The sequence below is a fragment of the Rhinolophus ferrumequinum genome, chromosome 9, assembly GCF_004115265.2.
Source record: "Rhinolophus ferrumequinum isolate MPI-CBG mRhiFer1 chromosome 9, mRhiFer1_v1.p, whole genome shotgun sequence".
Classification (NCBI taxonomy): domain Eukaryota; kingdom Metazoa; phylum Chordata; class Mammalia; order Chiroptera; family Rhinolophidae; genus Rhinolophus; species Rhinolophus ferrumequinum.
Window position 1 is genome coordinate 88,392,115 of NC_046292.1, and position 18,230 is coordinate 88,410,344.

The 18,230-nt window shown below is 40.1% G+C and overlaps 1 protein-coding gene and 1 pseudogene across 5 annotated transcripts in view; one reads left to right on the forward strand and one right to left on the reverse strand.

Annotated features, from left to right (window-relative positions):
- The window catches only part of FARS2 (phenylalanyl-tRNA synthetase 2, mitochondrial), a 497,776-nt gene that overhangs the window by 329,159 nt on the left and 150,387 nt on the right, over positions 1-18,230 (reverse strand). For all 5 annotated transcript variants that reach the window (XM_033115749.1, XM_033115747.1, XM_033115751.1 and 2 more), the window contains exon 4: positions 9,632-9,763. In XM_033115749.1, the coding sequence (XP_032971640.1) occupies positions 9,632-9,763 (132 nt within the window). The remainder of the gene's footprint in view (positions 1-9,631; positions 9,764-18,230) is intronic.
- Positions 1,065-1,850, forward strand: LOC117027708 (40S ribosomal protein S3a-like; annotated as a pseudogene).

An 18,230-nucleotide genomic window follows, 5' to 3' on the forward strand; every position in this document is an offset into this window, starting at 1 on the left:
ATTCTGAAAAGTAAACAAATGGACAAATTTTGATTGAGAGTCAAAACTTGGAGAAGTAACCTATACAGGATGAATTTCATGGGGGTTTTTTGTTTGTTTGTTTTCAAAGATGGGCCCCAGTTTCAGAGGTGCAGAACATCATGAGCAGCTAAGACTCAAAGAGAAACCTGTTTTTCAGTACACAGGTAAAGGACTTCTGTGAGCTGGAGCAGAGAGAACCCAAAAGGGGATGCCCTAAGGCTACCCACACAAGTATCAACCTAATCCCTTAGCTACACACACAGCACAGGCTCTGACCAGCACAGTAACAGCTGAAAACCTGAACAGACATGTATGTGTACTATTCACACAAGTTTCAGACTAACCCCTGAAATGCACCTGTGCAGGACACACACAGATCAGAGCCGCAAAGATTTCCACTGAGATCTGAATCGCCATCCACAGGAAGCAAGTCAGAGCAAGGCCTAAACCTCACCAGGCTGATCATCTACTAAAACAAAAAACCAACAGTCACCACAGGATTTTAACAGAACACAGGGTCTATACAACTTACCACTGGCAAGTCCAGCATACAATCCAAAATGATTTTACAATGAAAAAGGAAAAGGTTACCAATTCTTATTAGAAGTCTATCTTGAGATTACCCTGATGTTGGAACTATCAGACAGAGATTTTAAAGCAACTATTTTAACTATACTAAACGAGGTAAAGAAAACCACATTTGAGAGAATTAAAAAACAGAAATTCTTAGCAGAGAATTAGAAACAAGAAAAATAACCAAACGTAATTTTTAAAACTAAAAAAAAACCTAAAATTAAAAGAAATGTATTTGATGACTAGGCCAGCAAAGTTGGAAATGATAGAGGAAAGAATCAATGAACATGGAGATGGATCAATAGAAATTATCCAACATGAAAAACAAAGATAGAAAAAAATGAGCAGTCTTGGAATCTTCTGGGACAAAAATCAAAAAAAAAAATTATATAATTATGGGTGCTACCTGAGTTCCAGAAGCGGAGGAGGAAGAAACTGAAACAAAGTCTTTTGGCTCTCTGAGCAGCACCATGGTGGTCAGCAAGAATAAGTGCCTTATGAAAGGTGGCAAGAAGGGAGTCAAGAAAAAAGTGTTGACCCATTTTTCTAAGAAAGATTAATGTGATATGAAAGCTCTAGCTATGCTCAATATAAGAAATTTTGGGAAAACACTGGTCACAAGAACTTAAGGAACCAAAATCGCATCTGATGGTCTCAAGGGTCATGTTTTTGATGTGAGTCTAGCTGATCTACAGAATGATGAAGTTGCATTTAGGAAATTCAAGTTAATTACTGAAGATGTTCAGGGCAAAACTGCCTAATTTCCATGGCCTGGACCTTACCCATGACAAAATGTGCTCCATGGTCAAAATATGGCCGATCATGATAGAAGCTCATGTTGATGTCAAGACTACCGATGTTTATTTGCTTCGTCTCTTCTGTGTTGGTTTTAGTAAAAAACGCAAGAATCAGACTTGGAAAACCTCTTATGCTCAGCATCAGCAGGGCGGCCAAATCCAGAAGAAGATGATGGAAATCATGACCCAAGAGGTGCAAATGATTTGAAAGAAGTGGCCAATAAATTGATTCCAGACAGCATTGGAAAAGACATAGAAAAGGCTTGACAATCTGTTTATCCACTCGATAATGTCTTTGTTAGAAAAGTCAAAATACTGAAGAAGCCCAGGTTTAAACTGGGAAAACTCATGGAGCTTCATGGTGAAGGTAGCCATTCTGGAAAAGCTATTGGGGATGGGACAGGTGCTAAAGTTAAATGAGCTGATGGATATGAGGCCCCAGTCCCAGAATCTGTTTAAAATTCAGACTTTTCACGGTGACAAATAAAACCTGTTCGGGATGTTTAAAAACAAGAAAAAGAAAAAAAATTGAAACGGAAAAGTTATCTAAAGAAATAATGACCAGAATCTTACCAAAATTGATGAAATATATAAATTTATTGATTTAAGGTAAGTGAATCTGAAAACAGGTAAACTCAAAGAAAACTGTACCTAAACACATCAACACCACACTGCTAAAAACAAAGATAACAAAAGAAATCTTGAAAGTAGCTACAGAAAAATAACACATTACACACAGGAGAACAATGAATGAAATGATTATGAGTTTCTCTATAGAAACCACAGAGGCAGAAGACAAACATTTTTAAATTGTAGAGAAAACACATCTATCAATCCCGAATCCTATACTACACTCAATAAAAATATCCTTCTTGGTAAAGGTAAAAAAGACATTCTCAGACAAAGGAACACTAAGAAACTCATCACCAGCAGACATGTTCTATAAGAAACACTAAGAGGAGCCGGCCTGGTGACTCAGGCGGTTGGAGCTCCGTGCTCCTAACGCCGAAGGCTGCCGGTTCGATTCCCACATGGGCCAGTGGGCTCTCAAGCACAAGGTTGCCGTTTCAATTCCTTGAGTCCCGCAAGGGATGATGGACTGCGCCCCCTGCAACTAACAATGGCAACTGGACCTGGAGCTGAGCTGCGCCCTCCACAACTAAGATTGAAAAGACAACAACTTGACTTGGAAAAAGTCCTGGAAGTACACACTATTCCCCAATAATAAAAAATCCTGTTCTCCTTCCCCCCACTCCAAAAAAAAAAAAAAAATCTAAAAAAAAAAGGAACACTAGGAGAAGTTTTCCATACTGAACGGAAAGCACATCAGAAGGAAACACAGATCCTCAGGAATGAAGGAAGAACAAGAGAAATGGTAAACAACTAGGTAAATATAAAAGAATACTGTTTTCCTATTAAGTTCTTTAAAGGCCATGATTATTTAAAGAAACAAGTTTTAACACTAAATGGTATAGTTTTTAATGTATGTAGACATAATACACGTACCTAAAACAACATAAAGGTAATCAAGGAAGGGGATAGGTAAGGCTAGAATGTGTATTTTAATGTAAATAAAACAGACTTCAAGAAAAAGAAAATTACCAGAGATAAAGATGGGATATTTCATAATGATAAAAGGGTCAATTTATGCAGAAGACCTAACAGTAATAAAAGTATATGCACCTAATAATATAGCTTCAAAAAACTTGATGAAAAATTGATAGAATAAAAGAGCAAAACAGACAAGTCCATAACCACAGTAGAAAATCTTAAGTCTTTTCTGAGAACTTGATAGAATACTAAGACCAAAATAATCAGTAAACATAAAAGAGCTGAAAGCTATTCAATTACATTGATCTATTTGCTATTCATAGACCATTCCACTCCTACGTTTTTTTCTCAAGAGAAATAGAAACATGTCCACACAAAGGCTTCTATACAAATATTCACAACAGCATTATTTGTAATAGCCCCAAACTGGGAACAACCTAAATGTCCGTCAATTGTCTGGAGACAAGGGTAGAGAGAGGAACAGATTACAAAAAGGGCCCAAAGAGACATTGGTTCTGATGGAAACGTTTAATATCTTGATTATAATGATGATTTTGCAGGTACATATGTCAAAAATGGATCAAATTGTACACTTTAAATACATGTAGTTCACGAAACTTTAATTTTACCCCAAAATTAAGGAAAATATTCTACCTATCCTAAAGACAGGGTTTTCAAGGCATGGTCTGAGTGCAGGTCATTCACAAGAATTATCCAAGGTATTTGCTTAAAATTCACGACTTGGTCCCCATCCCAGACCTACAGAATCTGACACTCAATAAGCAGACATTTTAAATAAGCTCCCAGGTTATTAGTAGGCACACATCTGACAACCACTGTGTAAGACCCAGTTCAAATGCCACCTCCTGTACGATGCCTCCACTGATTTAACCGACAGACAACAGTTCCCTCTTCACATCTCCCAAAACTCCATCTCAAGAATGGCATTTAAGCTCCTATGCTCTAATTACATCGTCTTACCTTCCCTACTACATTGGAGTTTTATGAGTAGAAATCCCATCATCTTGATTTTTGTGCCTTCCTCGTTGTCTGCCTTACAGTGCTTCGCATACAAAGGATGCTAAGTACAGGAATGGGATGTCTGCTTATATACAGAGGGTGCCAAAAAAAAAAAATGTATGCACATTTTAAGAAAGAGAAACTATTGAAATTGTGATACTCAATATATACCGATAACAAAAGATGAATACGAGTCACGTTTGACTCCTGCAATTACAAGAGGTGCTCAAAGTGGTTACCACCAGTGTCCAGACACTGCTGATTACGGTGAACTACTGCTTGAGCAACGCTGACCAAAGTGTCCACTTGTATACATTTTTTCGGCACCCCCAGTATAACACAATGCTGATACAGTCTTGGTCCACGCCATCTAAAAGTTCACCAGCTTAGATCAGTGACACTGAGTGGTGTAAGTGTGGCTGTAGAGACTGGCTACCAAAGAGAGGAATGAACTGGAAACAGATCTACACTTGGATAGGAGGAAAAGAAGCATAGGTATGCCCACTGGGCATCCGAGCAAAGGCAAAGAACATGACCACTTGCAAACAGGAACCTAACACATTCCGGATGCACACTATAAATACCTCTATCAACAATACGCAGTCCTGAGTCGACCCAGGACGAGGCCTTAGCATGTCTCCTCCAATCCCTCTTTCCTCCCATTCTGCTCACTGCACTTCTAAAAATACTCACCACATGGTACTATAACCACTTGTTTTATGTCTGGGAGTCTGTGCTATTTTCAAAGGCAAGGGTAACGCTTATTTGCTTTTCTATAGCCTTAGAGGGAATTAAACAAATATTTGACAAACAAATGAACAACAACAAAAAAAGGACTGTTTAAAACTGGAAACTGTTTCATGTAGATATTTACAAGTTTTTCCCAAAAAAGTCCGATTTTAAATTTTAGTAAAGAGGTAAGGAAGGGCCGGCCCGGTGGCTCAGGCGGTTAGAGCTCCATGCTCCTAACTCCGAAGGCTGCCGGTTCGATTCCACATGGGCCAGTGGGCTCTCAACCACAAGGTTGCCAGTTCAATTCCTCAAGTCCCACAAGGGATGGTGGGCTCCGCCCCCTGCAACTAAGATTGAACACGGCACCTTGAGCTGAGCTGCCTCCCGGATGGCTCAGTTGGTTGGAGCACGGGCTCTCAACCACAAGGTTGCCAGTTCGATTCCTCGACTCCCTCAAGGGATGGTGGGCTCCGCCCTCTGCAACTAAGATTGAACACGGCACCTTGAGCTGAGCTGCCGCTGAGCTACCGAATGGCCCAGTTGGTTGGAGTGCATCCTCTCAACCACAAGGTTGCCGGTTCAACTCCCGCAAGGGATGGTGGGCTGTGCCCCCTGCAACTAGCAACGGCAACTGGACCTGGAGCTGAGCTGCACCTGACACAACTAAGACTGAAAGGACAACAACTTGAAGCTGAACGGCACCCTCCACAACTAAGATTGAAAGGACAACAACTTGACTTGGAAAAAACAGGCCTGGAAGTACACACTGTTCCCCAATAAAGTCCTGTTCCCCTTCCCCAATAAAATCTTCAAAAAAAAAAAAAAAAAGAGGTAAGGAAGATGATTCCATTTTTAAAAAGTTATTTTCCACTATAGAGCATTTTCTCCCCCTGGCCTATGTACCATCTTCTATATTTCACAGGGGCTCAATAAATGGCAAATTCCTTCCTGGCATGACGGTGACACACGGTCACCCGGTGGCAGTTTGAGATGCTCATGCTCCACACACATCATACCCGTCAGCAGCCTGAGTCAGCCCCTGGGGAGTGGTGTGCAGTATTTGGGCACATGACTCAGCACTGTCCTCAAAACATCTCAAGGAAAAAACAATCACATCGGGACAACAGTCACCTACACCCACCTCACAATTACCAAATCTAACGGCTCTGAAAGCAATGCTGAAGACACTGTGACTTAAACAAGAATTAAAGTAAAATTCTACAAGCTACCAGGAAGAGCCTGATCTTATTCTGTGCACAAAAACACATATATGTCATAGTGAGCTTAAATGTGCAAGGAAGTGTTTTCATTGACTGTTCAAATTAGCAATCGAATCTCATGCTTTTACTTACACGCACTTTACCACAGGAATAACATATTAGGTTGGTGCAAAAGTAATTGCGGTTTAAAAGGTTAAAAATAATTGCAAAAAACCACAAGTACTTTTGCACCAACTTAATACATGGTGGCACTGCCCTTCTTTAGGGGTAACAAATAACTACAGAACCAGTAAGAATTTTGTTTGCTGTTGTGTGTTTAATTTGGTTGCAGTTCTTCATTCTATGTTAGAATAATTTACTTGAAAATAATTTCTAGCCACTTCAGAATCATGCAACTTACTACTTACGTGGCGCAGCGTAATGGTTAACTTGTCAGAAAGACTTTGGCAAGTCACATTGGCACTATGTAGCTATTTGATCCTGACCACCTTTCCGAGGCTCTGTGAAATAGGGATAATGACAGCTCTACCTCAGAGTCTTGTGATCAAGGCCACATAAAAGAAAACATGTGAAACATTTAGTGAGGGCTCAACTGATGTCTGCTAGTATCACTGCTCCATCAGCTGCTTTGGTTTCCAGTTATTTCATCACTTACCTCTGCACCTCTAAGAACTTTAAAGAAGGAGAATCTAAAACCATTAAGTTCGTTGTTTCTTGGAAGTCATTTAAAAAAGGCAGGGGAGGGGAAGGAAGGGAAGAAAATGTAGAACTAGAGGGATGAAGTGTATACAGCCAGCCTTTCCCCATGCCGTATAAACTCAGAAAGAAGAATATAAGCTGTACTTACAACACTGCCTATGGTTGGTGACTGCCAGGCACACAGTTTAAATTTTTAACTACATACGAGTATGTCAAAACACATGCAAATCTGAGAACACAGAGCAGATCTTGGTCGTAATAAATGCAAGCTCAAACAGCAAAGCCCACACAGAATTTCTTTTCTAAAATCATCTCTTCCTTTTCTTTAGTCTCTCTCTTTTACAAGATATTTAAATTTTATGTATACAATTTCCCAACAACGTAAAGCACATCCTACCATCACTGTGAATCTCTCAAACATATTTGCATCTTACGTGTCTTCTTTTTCTTCACTTTGCTATTTCCTTCAAGAATACCTGGCATGGCTGTTCTAATTGTAGAACGGCAGTCTCATGACTGTGCAATAATGAGTTGGAAACCTGTTTCACATAACTATATTCAACCAACTACAGTGAGAATAAGCCTTATAGAAACCCATCAAGGATGTTGGAAAATGTATAAGGAAGAACAAGGCCAAGTGACATGTAAACTGATCATCCCCCAATTTGCCTTCTCAGTTCTGGCCCGACACCGGGCACTCCTGGGAGGAGGACACCTAGATTCCTTCAAACCGAAAAAAACAAAAATAAAAACACCACACATGTATCTGAAGTGAGCTCTTACTCAGGAAGAGATTAAATCTTACATAGTTGCTCCCAGTATTTTGTGTTTTCTGTTAAGAGGCCTGTACATCGATTAGCTGGTTTTTCTGTTTCGTAGTACTCTTAATTTTCCTTTTCCCTCTATAAGCAACCAGTCAATCGAGAATTATGGAAACGAAGATCAGTAAAATCAAAGGTAATCTAGTTCCAATTGGTTAGAAATCATTTTTATGATATGTAGGACAGCCTCTGTTTAAATATTTCCTACTAGGGGGACTCTGTTGATAAACGGCTCTAACCATTTGAATTTTTTTTAATTAGCAATTAATTTTTACTGAATGCTTACCAGGTGCCAATCCCATCCCTATGCTATGTACATTAGATGTATCACCTCCATCAATCCTCATAAGGAGACTCTGAGGGAGGTGTCACTACTCCCATTTTAACTACGACAACATCAGGCTTGCAGGGTTAAGCAACCTGCGGGAAGCACACAGCTGTCAACCGGCAGAAATCCTGGTGTTTCAGACCCGAAGCCCAGGTCTCACAACTTTGACTCATAGGCCCTAATTTGCGACCTCTGTGCTCCCTTTTCTCTAATAGAGATCTACAAATATTTGAAAACTATCCAAGCAGCATTTGGCAGTGTGCTGGGCTTTCCCCAAAGCCTTCGTTGGCAGAATGGAGAGGAATCTGTGAGCTGGCGGAGTCCAGGAAGTACAGACGGAGGTTACCTACCAGTAACAAGGGAGGGCCAGGTCTCCCACCTCCCAGCCCAAGTAACACCAAGTCCTGCGCCTCACTGCAAGGCAGCTCTTCCATCTCACTCCACTCTTACTCTCTAACCCCATGACCTTACCAATGGCCTATCCACATTTCTTAGTCACCAGGAGGGGCTGCTCTTCTCCAATCTGCTGCAGGAAGCCCTGTGACCAAGCCCTGAACCACCGCCACCGCCCTACAAGGCCACAGAGCTGGTCCTTCTACTGGGTGGGGATGGAGAGTGGGAGGAGAAGTGCGATTTGCAATTTGCATCACTTCTGCTCCACTTACTGCTTATACAATGAGCCCAATCTGATCAAATGCCCAATCTCAACCGATTTCCCAGGGAGGACTTATATTCTGAAAGAATATTTTTTAAATTAAATTCAGATAAGGACTTTTTTTGGTATTTTCTTTATTTGTAATATAAATACAATGGTTTATTTCAACACCATTTTACTTACTGGTGTTGAAAACTGATTTATCACTCTGAAACATGTTCATATTTTTGATACCCACGCATCTAGGTATTGTTCCATCTTACAAAATGCCATATCTCTATCTATTTTTAGATGACTTCAAACCTGTCCCTACTGACACTTCTTACGAAGGGAGCTTGAACAGGTGACCGTAACTCTGCCAAATATAAAAGTGAGTATTGGTATATATTTAGACCAACGGGGTATTTTTGCAAGACTTCCACTAACTAATTAATTAACTAATTAATTAGTTAATTAATTAATTAATTAACTAATTAATTAATTAGTTAATTTATTATTTTTTCACCTTGGTTGACTTAAGGATTTGGGTTTTTTTATTTTTTGCTCTGTTTTAAAATTTAAGTATAGTTGACTTAAAAAAACCCACATCTCTGAAATTAAGTTTAGAAATAATCATTCTTATTAAGTAATGGTCCTGCAGAGCGGAGCTGGAAAGATCTTTCTCAAGTATCCATAGACGCAGATAGAATTTAATCGGAGACCTCGTCTTCCAACTTATCCTCCATCAGGTAGGAGCACCAACATTGCAGGTGGCAAACAACTGAATGCTATAGGCCTGAGTATTTTTATACTGAGTTTTACCGTATTGATGAAATACTAAATTCAATAAAACAAGAAGGGATTATGCATTGGCCTTTGTCCTTAAATGGTTTGGAAGGCAAATGGCACTCAATGTGATATGCATCAAATGCCTGTGGGGAAATTAGAAAGCATCATATCAACCAATATGAAATCATGAAGTACAAATCTAACAACCAAGTACTGACAAGAAAGATCTCCAAAAACAAGAACCACTACAAAATTAGACGCGAGAGATTAAGTTCCTCCAAAGTTAAGTGTCAGAGATAAGTCTGGAGGGCAATGAGGAAAGAAAGATGGTGAGGCTTCCTACAGGAAGATATGAATGCATAGGTAAATGAGTATGTAAATGAAGTTAAATGAGAAGAGAGTGCTTTTAAGATAACCTGTAAATAAAATGGTGGATTCTTTTCTACCTGAATTTACCAGTTGTTGTTCCATCACTCCACAGCCAAGAACTTCCAGCCATTCTCCATGGAAGTTGATCTCCATCTCAAAGGAAGGGTGAGTAAAAGGAAAGTAGCAGTCTACCCATCTAATGTCCAGTCCTGCAAAGATGCCAAGTGAAAACAGTGTTAAAAGGCAGTCCACCCTTTCTTGTGATCAAATTTGTCCTGCAGTTAATGACATCAACTACTACATTCTGAGTAAAATAAATAGCAAACAAATTAATTTCCAACATGTTTGGAGGAGACAATAAATCTTAAAACTTGTGAAAAACTGGGTATGTCGTTTCCAATATGAAAAACACTTTGTTCAGTTCCAGGACCCTCTAAAACCAAACCAATCACCTGTCAAACCCTTGGAACTAGCTGGCAGAGAAAAAATTAGGTCAAGATCATGGGAAAGCAGGTATTTCTGCTAGTTTCTGTAAGTGAAAATGGCATCTTATCAGTTAAAGAAAAATATTTTTACTATATTGTCCATCAAACTTACATAACAACATGACCCATTTAGGATAAACTAATCAACTTTTACTTCCATAAGTAGATACTAATTTTTAAATTAACTTTATTATAGCTAATAAAACGTTAAATAAGACCACCTAAATTTAAGCAAATCATTTAAAAAGTCAAAACATTTTTTCTACAGATGATTGATAAATGTACTTATATCTAATAAAGTACATGCTAAATACCAGAATTAATTTCTCATAAGCAATCATAAATATGGTACTTATAAACAATGATATTATTATTAAGAAAAGAGAAAACTAATGAATTCCCCACAATTCAAGCCTGCAAGCAGCAGAGGTTACTAAAAGCAAAGAAACCAGGTGACAAGGTCACCTAGTGCGGTAGTAGCCAGATGCCCTGTGAGGGACACACAAAAAAGAGATCATTGGGCAAATGAGCCATGCTCTCTACCCTTTGGGTAATGATCTTTCTCTTCTTCCTTCAGGCAGCAGTCCTGATTTGGTTTCTCCATGGTAACATGCCCCTCTATCAATTTCAAATTCTATGTTTTCTTGTCTTAGACTATTTGCATTTTAAACCTAGTGGAAATCAGACTGTGAAATAAATAAAAATAATAACAAAAATTGTTTCCATTTATTGAGCACTTACTATGCTTCTATCATTCCATTTCACAGATAGGGAAAAAGCTATTAGAAAGATCAAGCATCTTGCCCAAAGGTACACAGCTGGCATATGACTAACCTAAACCCAGGTCTGCCGGTCTCCAAAACTCCTACTCTTGACAAAACATAATTCCCTGCCCATCAAAAAAGAAATCTCAAGAATCAAAACTCAGATGGGAACGAACTTATGAGACACAGAACCTTTCCTATGCCCCAAATAACACAGAAGGTAGATTTTTCTTTCATTGTTCCGTTTTATTTTGCGTTTATGTTCCTAGTTCCCTGCTTCTATGGCAAGTGAATAACTGATTTTCTGCTGAGCACAGTAACACAATATTCCCCCTTTTATTATACATGTGGTATAAGACACAGACATTAAACTGCATATAGTGTACAATTTCATAAATGTTCACATGTGGATGCATCCATGAAACTGTCACTATCGTAAATACAAAGAACATATCCATCACTCCCGCAAGTTTCCTCATTCCCTTTTGTAATCCTGCCTATCAGCCCATCACCCCTTCCTCTATCTTCTCCTCACCCTCATGATCCCCAGGCAACCCCTGATCTCCTTTCTGTCACTATAGATGAGTTTGCATTTCCTAGAATTTTATAAAAATGAAATCATACAGAATGTACTCTTTTTTTTTAAATCTTGCTTCTTCCACTCGGCATAATTATTTTCAGATTCACCATGTTGTTGCACACATCACTAGTTCTTTCCCTTTTATTACTGAGTAGATTTGGCTGACATTTTTTTTCTAACTGGGGAAAAAGCTGGCCCTGTTACAAGCCACTGGGGAAATGCCTACAAGTGTCCAACTAGTCCAGAATTTTCTGTATAGAAGCTCCTACGTGCACAGCAACCGTTTATTTGCAATTGTGTCCTAGGAAGAAGGTATCTGTACGCCTGTGTGATTGTCCATCTTTGGGACAAACAATCCCCTATGAATATTCTCATTAAAAAGCTCTAGAGACAATCCTGCTGGCAAACAGAAATGTGTGATGCATTGGGATATATAACTGAGTACAGAAGGATTGGCAGACAAAACAATTTTTAATCTTTTTTTATAACTCCTGGTTGGTAAGCAAGCACCAATCAACTTCTGAAAACAATTTAGAAAATAAATTTTGTGCACATGGCTTTTTATACTTGGCTCATATTTTACCAAAAGCAAGATGAGTAGTCAGGGATAGCACGATGTTAAATATCACCTAAGTGCGTGGAACATAGGTAAGTGAGGTCGACACACATTAATTTTCTTTGTATGCCCTTTAATTCCTTTGGACAGTCTAAATAAATTGCATAGTTTAACAGCTTTATATCACACACTTGTAAAATCTTAAGTTACCCCTAGTCGGAGAGAAAAAACTGTAAGATATTAATAAGCCCTCAAAATAGTCATAAGGGCTGTTAAAGTAATTCTTTTATCAATGTTTATTAAGCCCAAACTAAATCCCTCCTGTGTAACATCTATGGTAAGCTGCCTCCCTAGAGACAAGATAATCTCCACACACACCCATCTGAGCTGATGACACTGATGGTGGCATCACAGAACAAGGACTGAACTGAAAAGCGATGTGACAATCTCTCTCCTTCTCCAAGACCCTCTTTGACTAACGGGCTTTTGCTTTTACCACTTGCGAAACTAGAAAAAATTGTAACTTTGGATTAAACTTATTTGATGTCGAATACATTTTTAAGATTGAATTCCCACATGTTGGTTGCAGCAACTCTTGTTCTTCTTTGGGTTAAGACCTCAGCCACCATAGCCCCGTTTCTTCTTCCTCTATCATCTTACAGGCATCTCTCTCGTAGCAATGAAAGCTTAATTGTATCACACCGAAAATTATACCCAGCAAAGCAGGAAACAGCAAGAAAGTCAGTCAAAGGGTTTCAGAATCCACAAAGATGATTAATATTAATGATTTGTGAAGAACTCATTGGTAATAATATCATAGAAAGTAAGACAGAAAACACAGGTTGTCAAAAGTTTTGTTTAATAAAACGGGGAAGTTTTTAATTCTTTTCACTTTCTCAGATCCTTTGCTAAAAGTTTCCTTTTTAAATCTATATGACCCTGCAAGGAATACCAAGTCCATGACCATCATTTTCTTTGTTCCACTGCTTTAAGGATACCTTCAGTTCTTAAATTCTGCTTCCTTCACATAAACAACAGGCAAAAGCCAAACTCTACAAAACCCCATTTTTGAGAAGCCTATGGACCTATTTTAAACAAAAACAATTATTATTTCTAAGTAAATTATATTAATGTGCAATTTTTGCCAAAAATACCATATTGTTTTATATATTCTAACAATTTAAATTTCAGTTACATTGACACATTAACAGTAGTATTTTTTAAATCACTGGTCACAAAATTATTTATTGAATACTTTTATGTTACCCCAGAAATACACTCTCATCTTGTTTTCTCCTTATAACCTAAAAATTATAGTAAGAATTATTGTATCAGGTTGAAAAAGGCATCTTGACATTCACCTTGTATTAAAAGATGTGATATTGAATAATCAGCTCAAAACTTTGTTAAGTATGGCTTATTTCACATGCCAAGTATCAGGAGTCAGTGAAAAAACCCAATAAAAACTATGTATTTTCTGTTATGCGTTAATAGAGGGGAATTTTTTATAAACATTTCCAAATCACATGGATTCATAATGCATTTAACTAATCTTTTACTGAAGTGATAGAGGAAATTAAATGCACATGTATTATACAAAGCTAATGAAAAAGCATGCTGAAATGTTTTCTTTCTTTTGGTTTTTTGTTTGTTTGGACATAATAATTTATTAAGACATACTTACAAATGAAGCTCAGAACTTTTTAAAAATTGCCTTAGAACTCTGTGAGATTACAGCCAAGAGCCTAAAGCTGAGTGGAAGAAAGAACACCTTACAATAAAGCAAACCTGGATTCAGGTCTCAGATTTGTACCTTTTTTCCTGTGAAACCTTGGACAAGCTAACTAACCTCTCTGAGCCCCTGCAGCCTCACCCCGTTACTGTGTCCAGTGACCACAATTTCGCCAGTGGTTTTGAGCCAAGAACCTGCAGGAGCCCAGGTCTTCTCAGAGATAGACATCCCCTTTGGAGTTCTGGGAGCTGACTCCATTTCCTCTCCTGAACGAGAATTCTGTTTGTTCCAGAATGAGGAGAGCTCACCAGAAGCATTCCCTCAGAAATGAGTAGTGAAAATTCCTTCAGGATAATCATGTGAGCCCAGATGGAACAGGTACAATTAACTCTCTCTACTCTGGAAGGTAGTCAGTAAGTCAGGGAAATGAAATGTATTATGTTTGTGAGATCTATCATGAAGGTGAGTTGGGGGAAGGGTGGGATGACATCTACTTAATATTTACACTATGCCGGCGTGCTTGGGCACTGCAGCGTTGCGTAGGGGTCTTCCCTGACTTACTACCTGCCCTACCTGTCACAGGCAGCACTGCTTCTTACCTGCTCCACGGACCAGCCTCTCGACTTCTTGACACTTGGCCAAGCCCACTCAGGGAGACATGCAGGGGTGTGTGTGAGTGTGTGTGTGGGCGGGGGCTCTTCCCACCAATCCCTGACCCCTACGCAACGCTGCAGTGCCCAAGCACGCCGACACGTTGTAAATATTAAGTAGATGTCACCCCACCCTTCCCCCAACTCACCTTCATGATAGATCTCACAAACATAATACATTTCATTTCCCTGACTTACTGACTCATTAAGGGATTCGTCCTCTGTTTCCCATACCCTTTATATTTAAAGATGGGACTTTGCTATCAGAACTGTGTCCCAGAGGTGTCAGCATCTAATCTGTAAATGGCTGATGGCCCACACTAGAGCCTGTACCAGTAATTTTATATATTCTGCCAAGGCAACTCTCCATTGGAGCAGATAATTTTTAAAACAGACTATACAAATATACAATTAATCACTGCTGTTGGGTATTAATTTTTCAGTAAGTTTTCCCTCCACAGGTATCAGAGAAATGGTAGAATGTAGCACCCTGATCCAGTGGGGCTACTCCCGGCTTCTACACAGAATACAGCACGCATCCTACGGAGGAAGGAAATCAAGGTGGAGGGAAAAAGGACAGAGGGTGCTCTCCAGCTAAAAATAAATTCCTTAAAAACTGAGATCATATTAGATGACCACAATCTAATCCGGACAAATTACCTGGCTGCCACTGCCAAAAGCACCTGACAATCCTACCTCTTCTGCTACAGTTTAAGTAAGACCCCACAGCCCTTTAAACTGAATATGTAGCAAGCAACATACAGGCATTTCTCCAGATTTCCCAATATTGATCTTCCTACTAGCTATCTTTAAAAAAAAATTTTTTTTTTTGAATAGGTAACATGTTCACAGGGTTCAAAAGCAAAACACTGTGAAAGGATCCATTTCACTGTCTAATGGGGCATCAGTGACAAGTCTCACATCCCGGCCCCTGTCCCAGCCCTCTCCTTCTGGACCATTAGAGGCAAGCTTCTAGTTTCCTTTTTATCGCCAGATGTAAGCAAACACAAACATGTAGCTCTATTTTCCCTCCTTTCTTATACAAAAGACAGCACTCTGCACATTCTTGGACAGCACGCTTCTTCACTAATCACATGTTCTGGAGGTCTCTCCAGCTGGAAACATTCAGCACCCCCCATTCTCTTTCTTACCCTGCATCATGTTCCACCAAGTGGCTCTGGCCCATTTACATAAGAAGTCCCTCAGTGATACACGTTTGGACTACACCAAGTATTTTGCTATGAAAAAACACACTACAACAAACTACCCTGTTGGGTCAAAGAGTAAATGCTTTTTGACAATTTTAATAAATATTGCCAAATTGTCCTAAGAGTTATATGGTTTTGCACTGCCATCACCAAGGGGCCGAGGCCACACAACTAATGAGTGAAAGAGTCACACGAGAGCTCAGGTCCCAGGTGAAGATTCAGGGCTGTACTGATAAAAGGCCACCAGCTTGACCTCCATCTACAGCGCCCCCCGCCCCCAGCTGATGCACTTGCCGAGCTCCACAGACAAGACCCAGACTCCTGCTGCCTTCCTCACCACTGCTGTCTGTTTCCCATCCCTTGTCTTCCGCCAGCAGAGGAAATGAGTTTCTCCTGCACCGAGTAACTGCGGCTGGCAGGAAGGAGGAAGAGGAGGCCATGTCAGGCTGGTAGCACCTCTGTGGGACCATTGATTCCATCCCCAAAGTCCACCTCACACGCAGCCTGACGTCATTCACAGCTAACAATGCATCCCTATTGAGGTCTTAGCAGCCTGAGTGCCACCACCGTGACTCTTTACTGCACCGTGTATTCCCATGTACCCACACAGCCATGCGCCCTGGAGTCCGGTACTGCCGACTGCTAAGTGGAATAAAATCACTCTAACTACAAAGCTAATGCTAAACACCAGCTTTTCCCTCTCAGGCAGGGAAAGAGCACAGTAAAAGCCTCTGATGTGGGACGTCCACAGCCCACCGCACAAGATGTTAGTACCCCTTCAGTCAGTGACTCCCTTTGCCAAGATGCAAAGTAATTGGGGGAAAACAGAAGCTAGCAATCGTCTCACTCGGTGACGGTGTAACTGATGCCACAGCAATCAGTCCTCCAAGGAGCTGAAGTGCCATTCAGTCCGTTACCCGGGGACTCCTCCACACAGGAGTCCTTCGAATAGGGCTTGGCTCTGAAGATACTATCCTTTCTCCACCTCCCAGTGGGGTGAGAAACGGAACGGAGCACAGTATCCCCTCATTCAAAATCTGGGTTCGGGGTCAGAGGCATTAAGGTAAGTGACCACTCCCCAGCACACAGGGGTGGAAGGGGACAGGTAACAGCAAGCTGGCCTGGGGGGAAGCCACACTGCAGGGCTCTAGTCTCCCAGTCTTCCTCCCAATCCATTCAGAGGATGAAGACACAGGCAGCCTTGTAAGCTGGAGGCCCACACTCCACCTTCCACAAACCTGGTGTAGACATGGGATCAAAGGCCAGTGGCCTCAAGCACGGGATTTAACCTCTCACTGCCTCAATTTTATTTAAAATAAAAATTATACTTACCTCACCAAGTTCTGGTGACAATTCAGCAAGAAAAAAGTGTGTAAAAACCTAGCATAGTTCCTGGCACCTGATAATACTCACTGGGTGACTTCTGAACTGAGTATCACTGAAAATCAGATCATAACCTAAAATATCTCTCACCTTTTTATAAAAGTATAAAGAAAAACGAACATTTTTAACTTGCATCTGAAGGTAATCAACATTTGTTGTTAATTTACTACAGCACTGTGCTAAAATCCATGCTTTTGTTAACTCAACCCTTACACTGATGTGAGGCTGACACAAACACTGCACAGTAATTACCAGTATTCCCATTCTGCAGATGAAGGAACTGTGGCTGAAAAGAGTTTATGCGTCTAATCTAAGTTTATAAAGCTGGTAAATGCCAAGATCAGAATTCAACACCAGGCAGGTGAGACACAAAGCCCTGTGCTGCCCTCCACTGGAGCAGACCATGAAAAACTACACTAATTCAGCTTCCATTGCAAAGTGCCCTTGGTGCCCAGACCAACATGGTACCATCGGTTTCCTTGTTCTTCTAATACATGACAATGATGGCCATGATTTAAAAAAAAGAGAGAGAGAAAAAAAACAAAAAGGCATAGTCTAAGTTCAAAAATTTATAAGAGAAATACCTCCACAGACCAGAATACAGAACAGAAATGCAAAAGAGTGAGACGGGCTACAAGACGGGATTGCTGGGCTCGGAGCCTACAACCAGAAGAGGAGCCAGGAGCCTGCCCGCTGCAGGGTAATATACTACTGGCGTCGGATCTGACAGAAGCTAAAAGGTTGAAGTCATATGCAGGGCTGAAATAAGCGCCATCCTGGTAAAGAAGGCTGACAAAAATTATCACCAAATACAGCCTGGGGCTATAGCTCTGAAGAGCTGTAGGCTTAGAGAGCAACACTACAGGTATTGGATCTGCCCTAAATCAGGAGTGATTAACATCTGACAGATCCCTATAAAACCTTGTTCTGGATTTCGAGCCCAGAGAGTGAGGTGGAATGAACTGCAAAGCCACACAGGGGAGAAATAAGCAAAGTGGGATAAGACAACAGGGAGGAAAATAGAAAAAGGGAGCAAAACAAAAGCAAAAATCTTCCAAAGGGATGGAAAACAATATTTCATTAAAATGCAAACAAAAAAAAAGCTGGGGTAGCAATATTTATACCAAACAAAATAGACTTTAAAACAAAGGATATAACAACAGACAGAGAAGGACCCAATAATTCCACTTCTGGTTATTTATGCAAAGAAACTCAAACACTAATTCGAAAAGATACATGTACCCCTACATTCACTGCAGCATTATTTACAATAGCCAAGATAAGGAAGCAACCTAAGTGGCTATCAATAGATGAATGG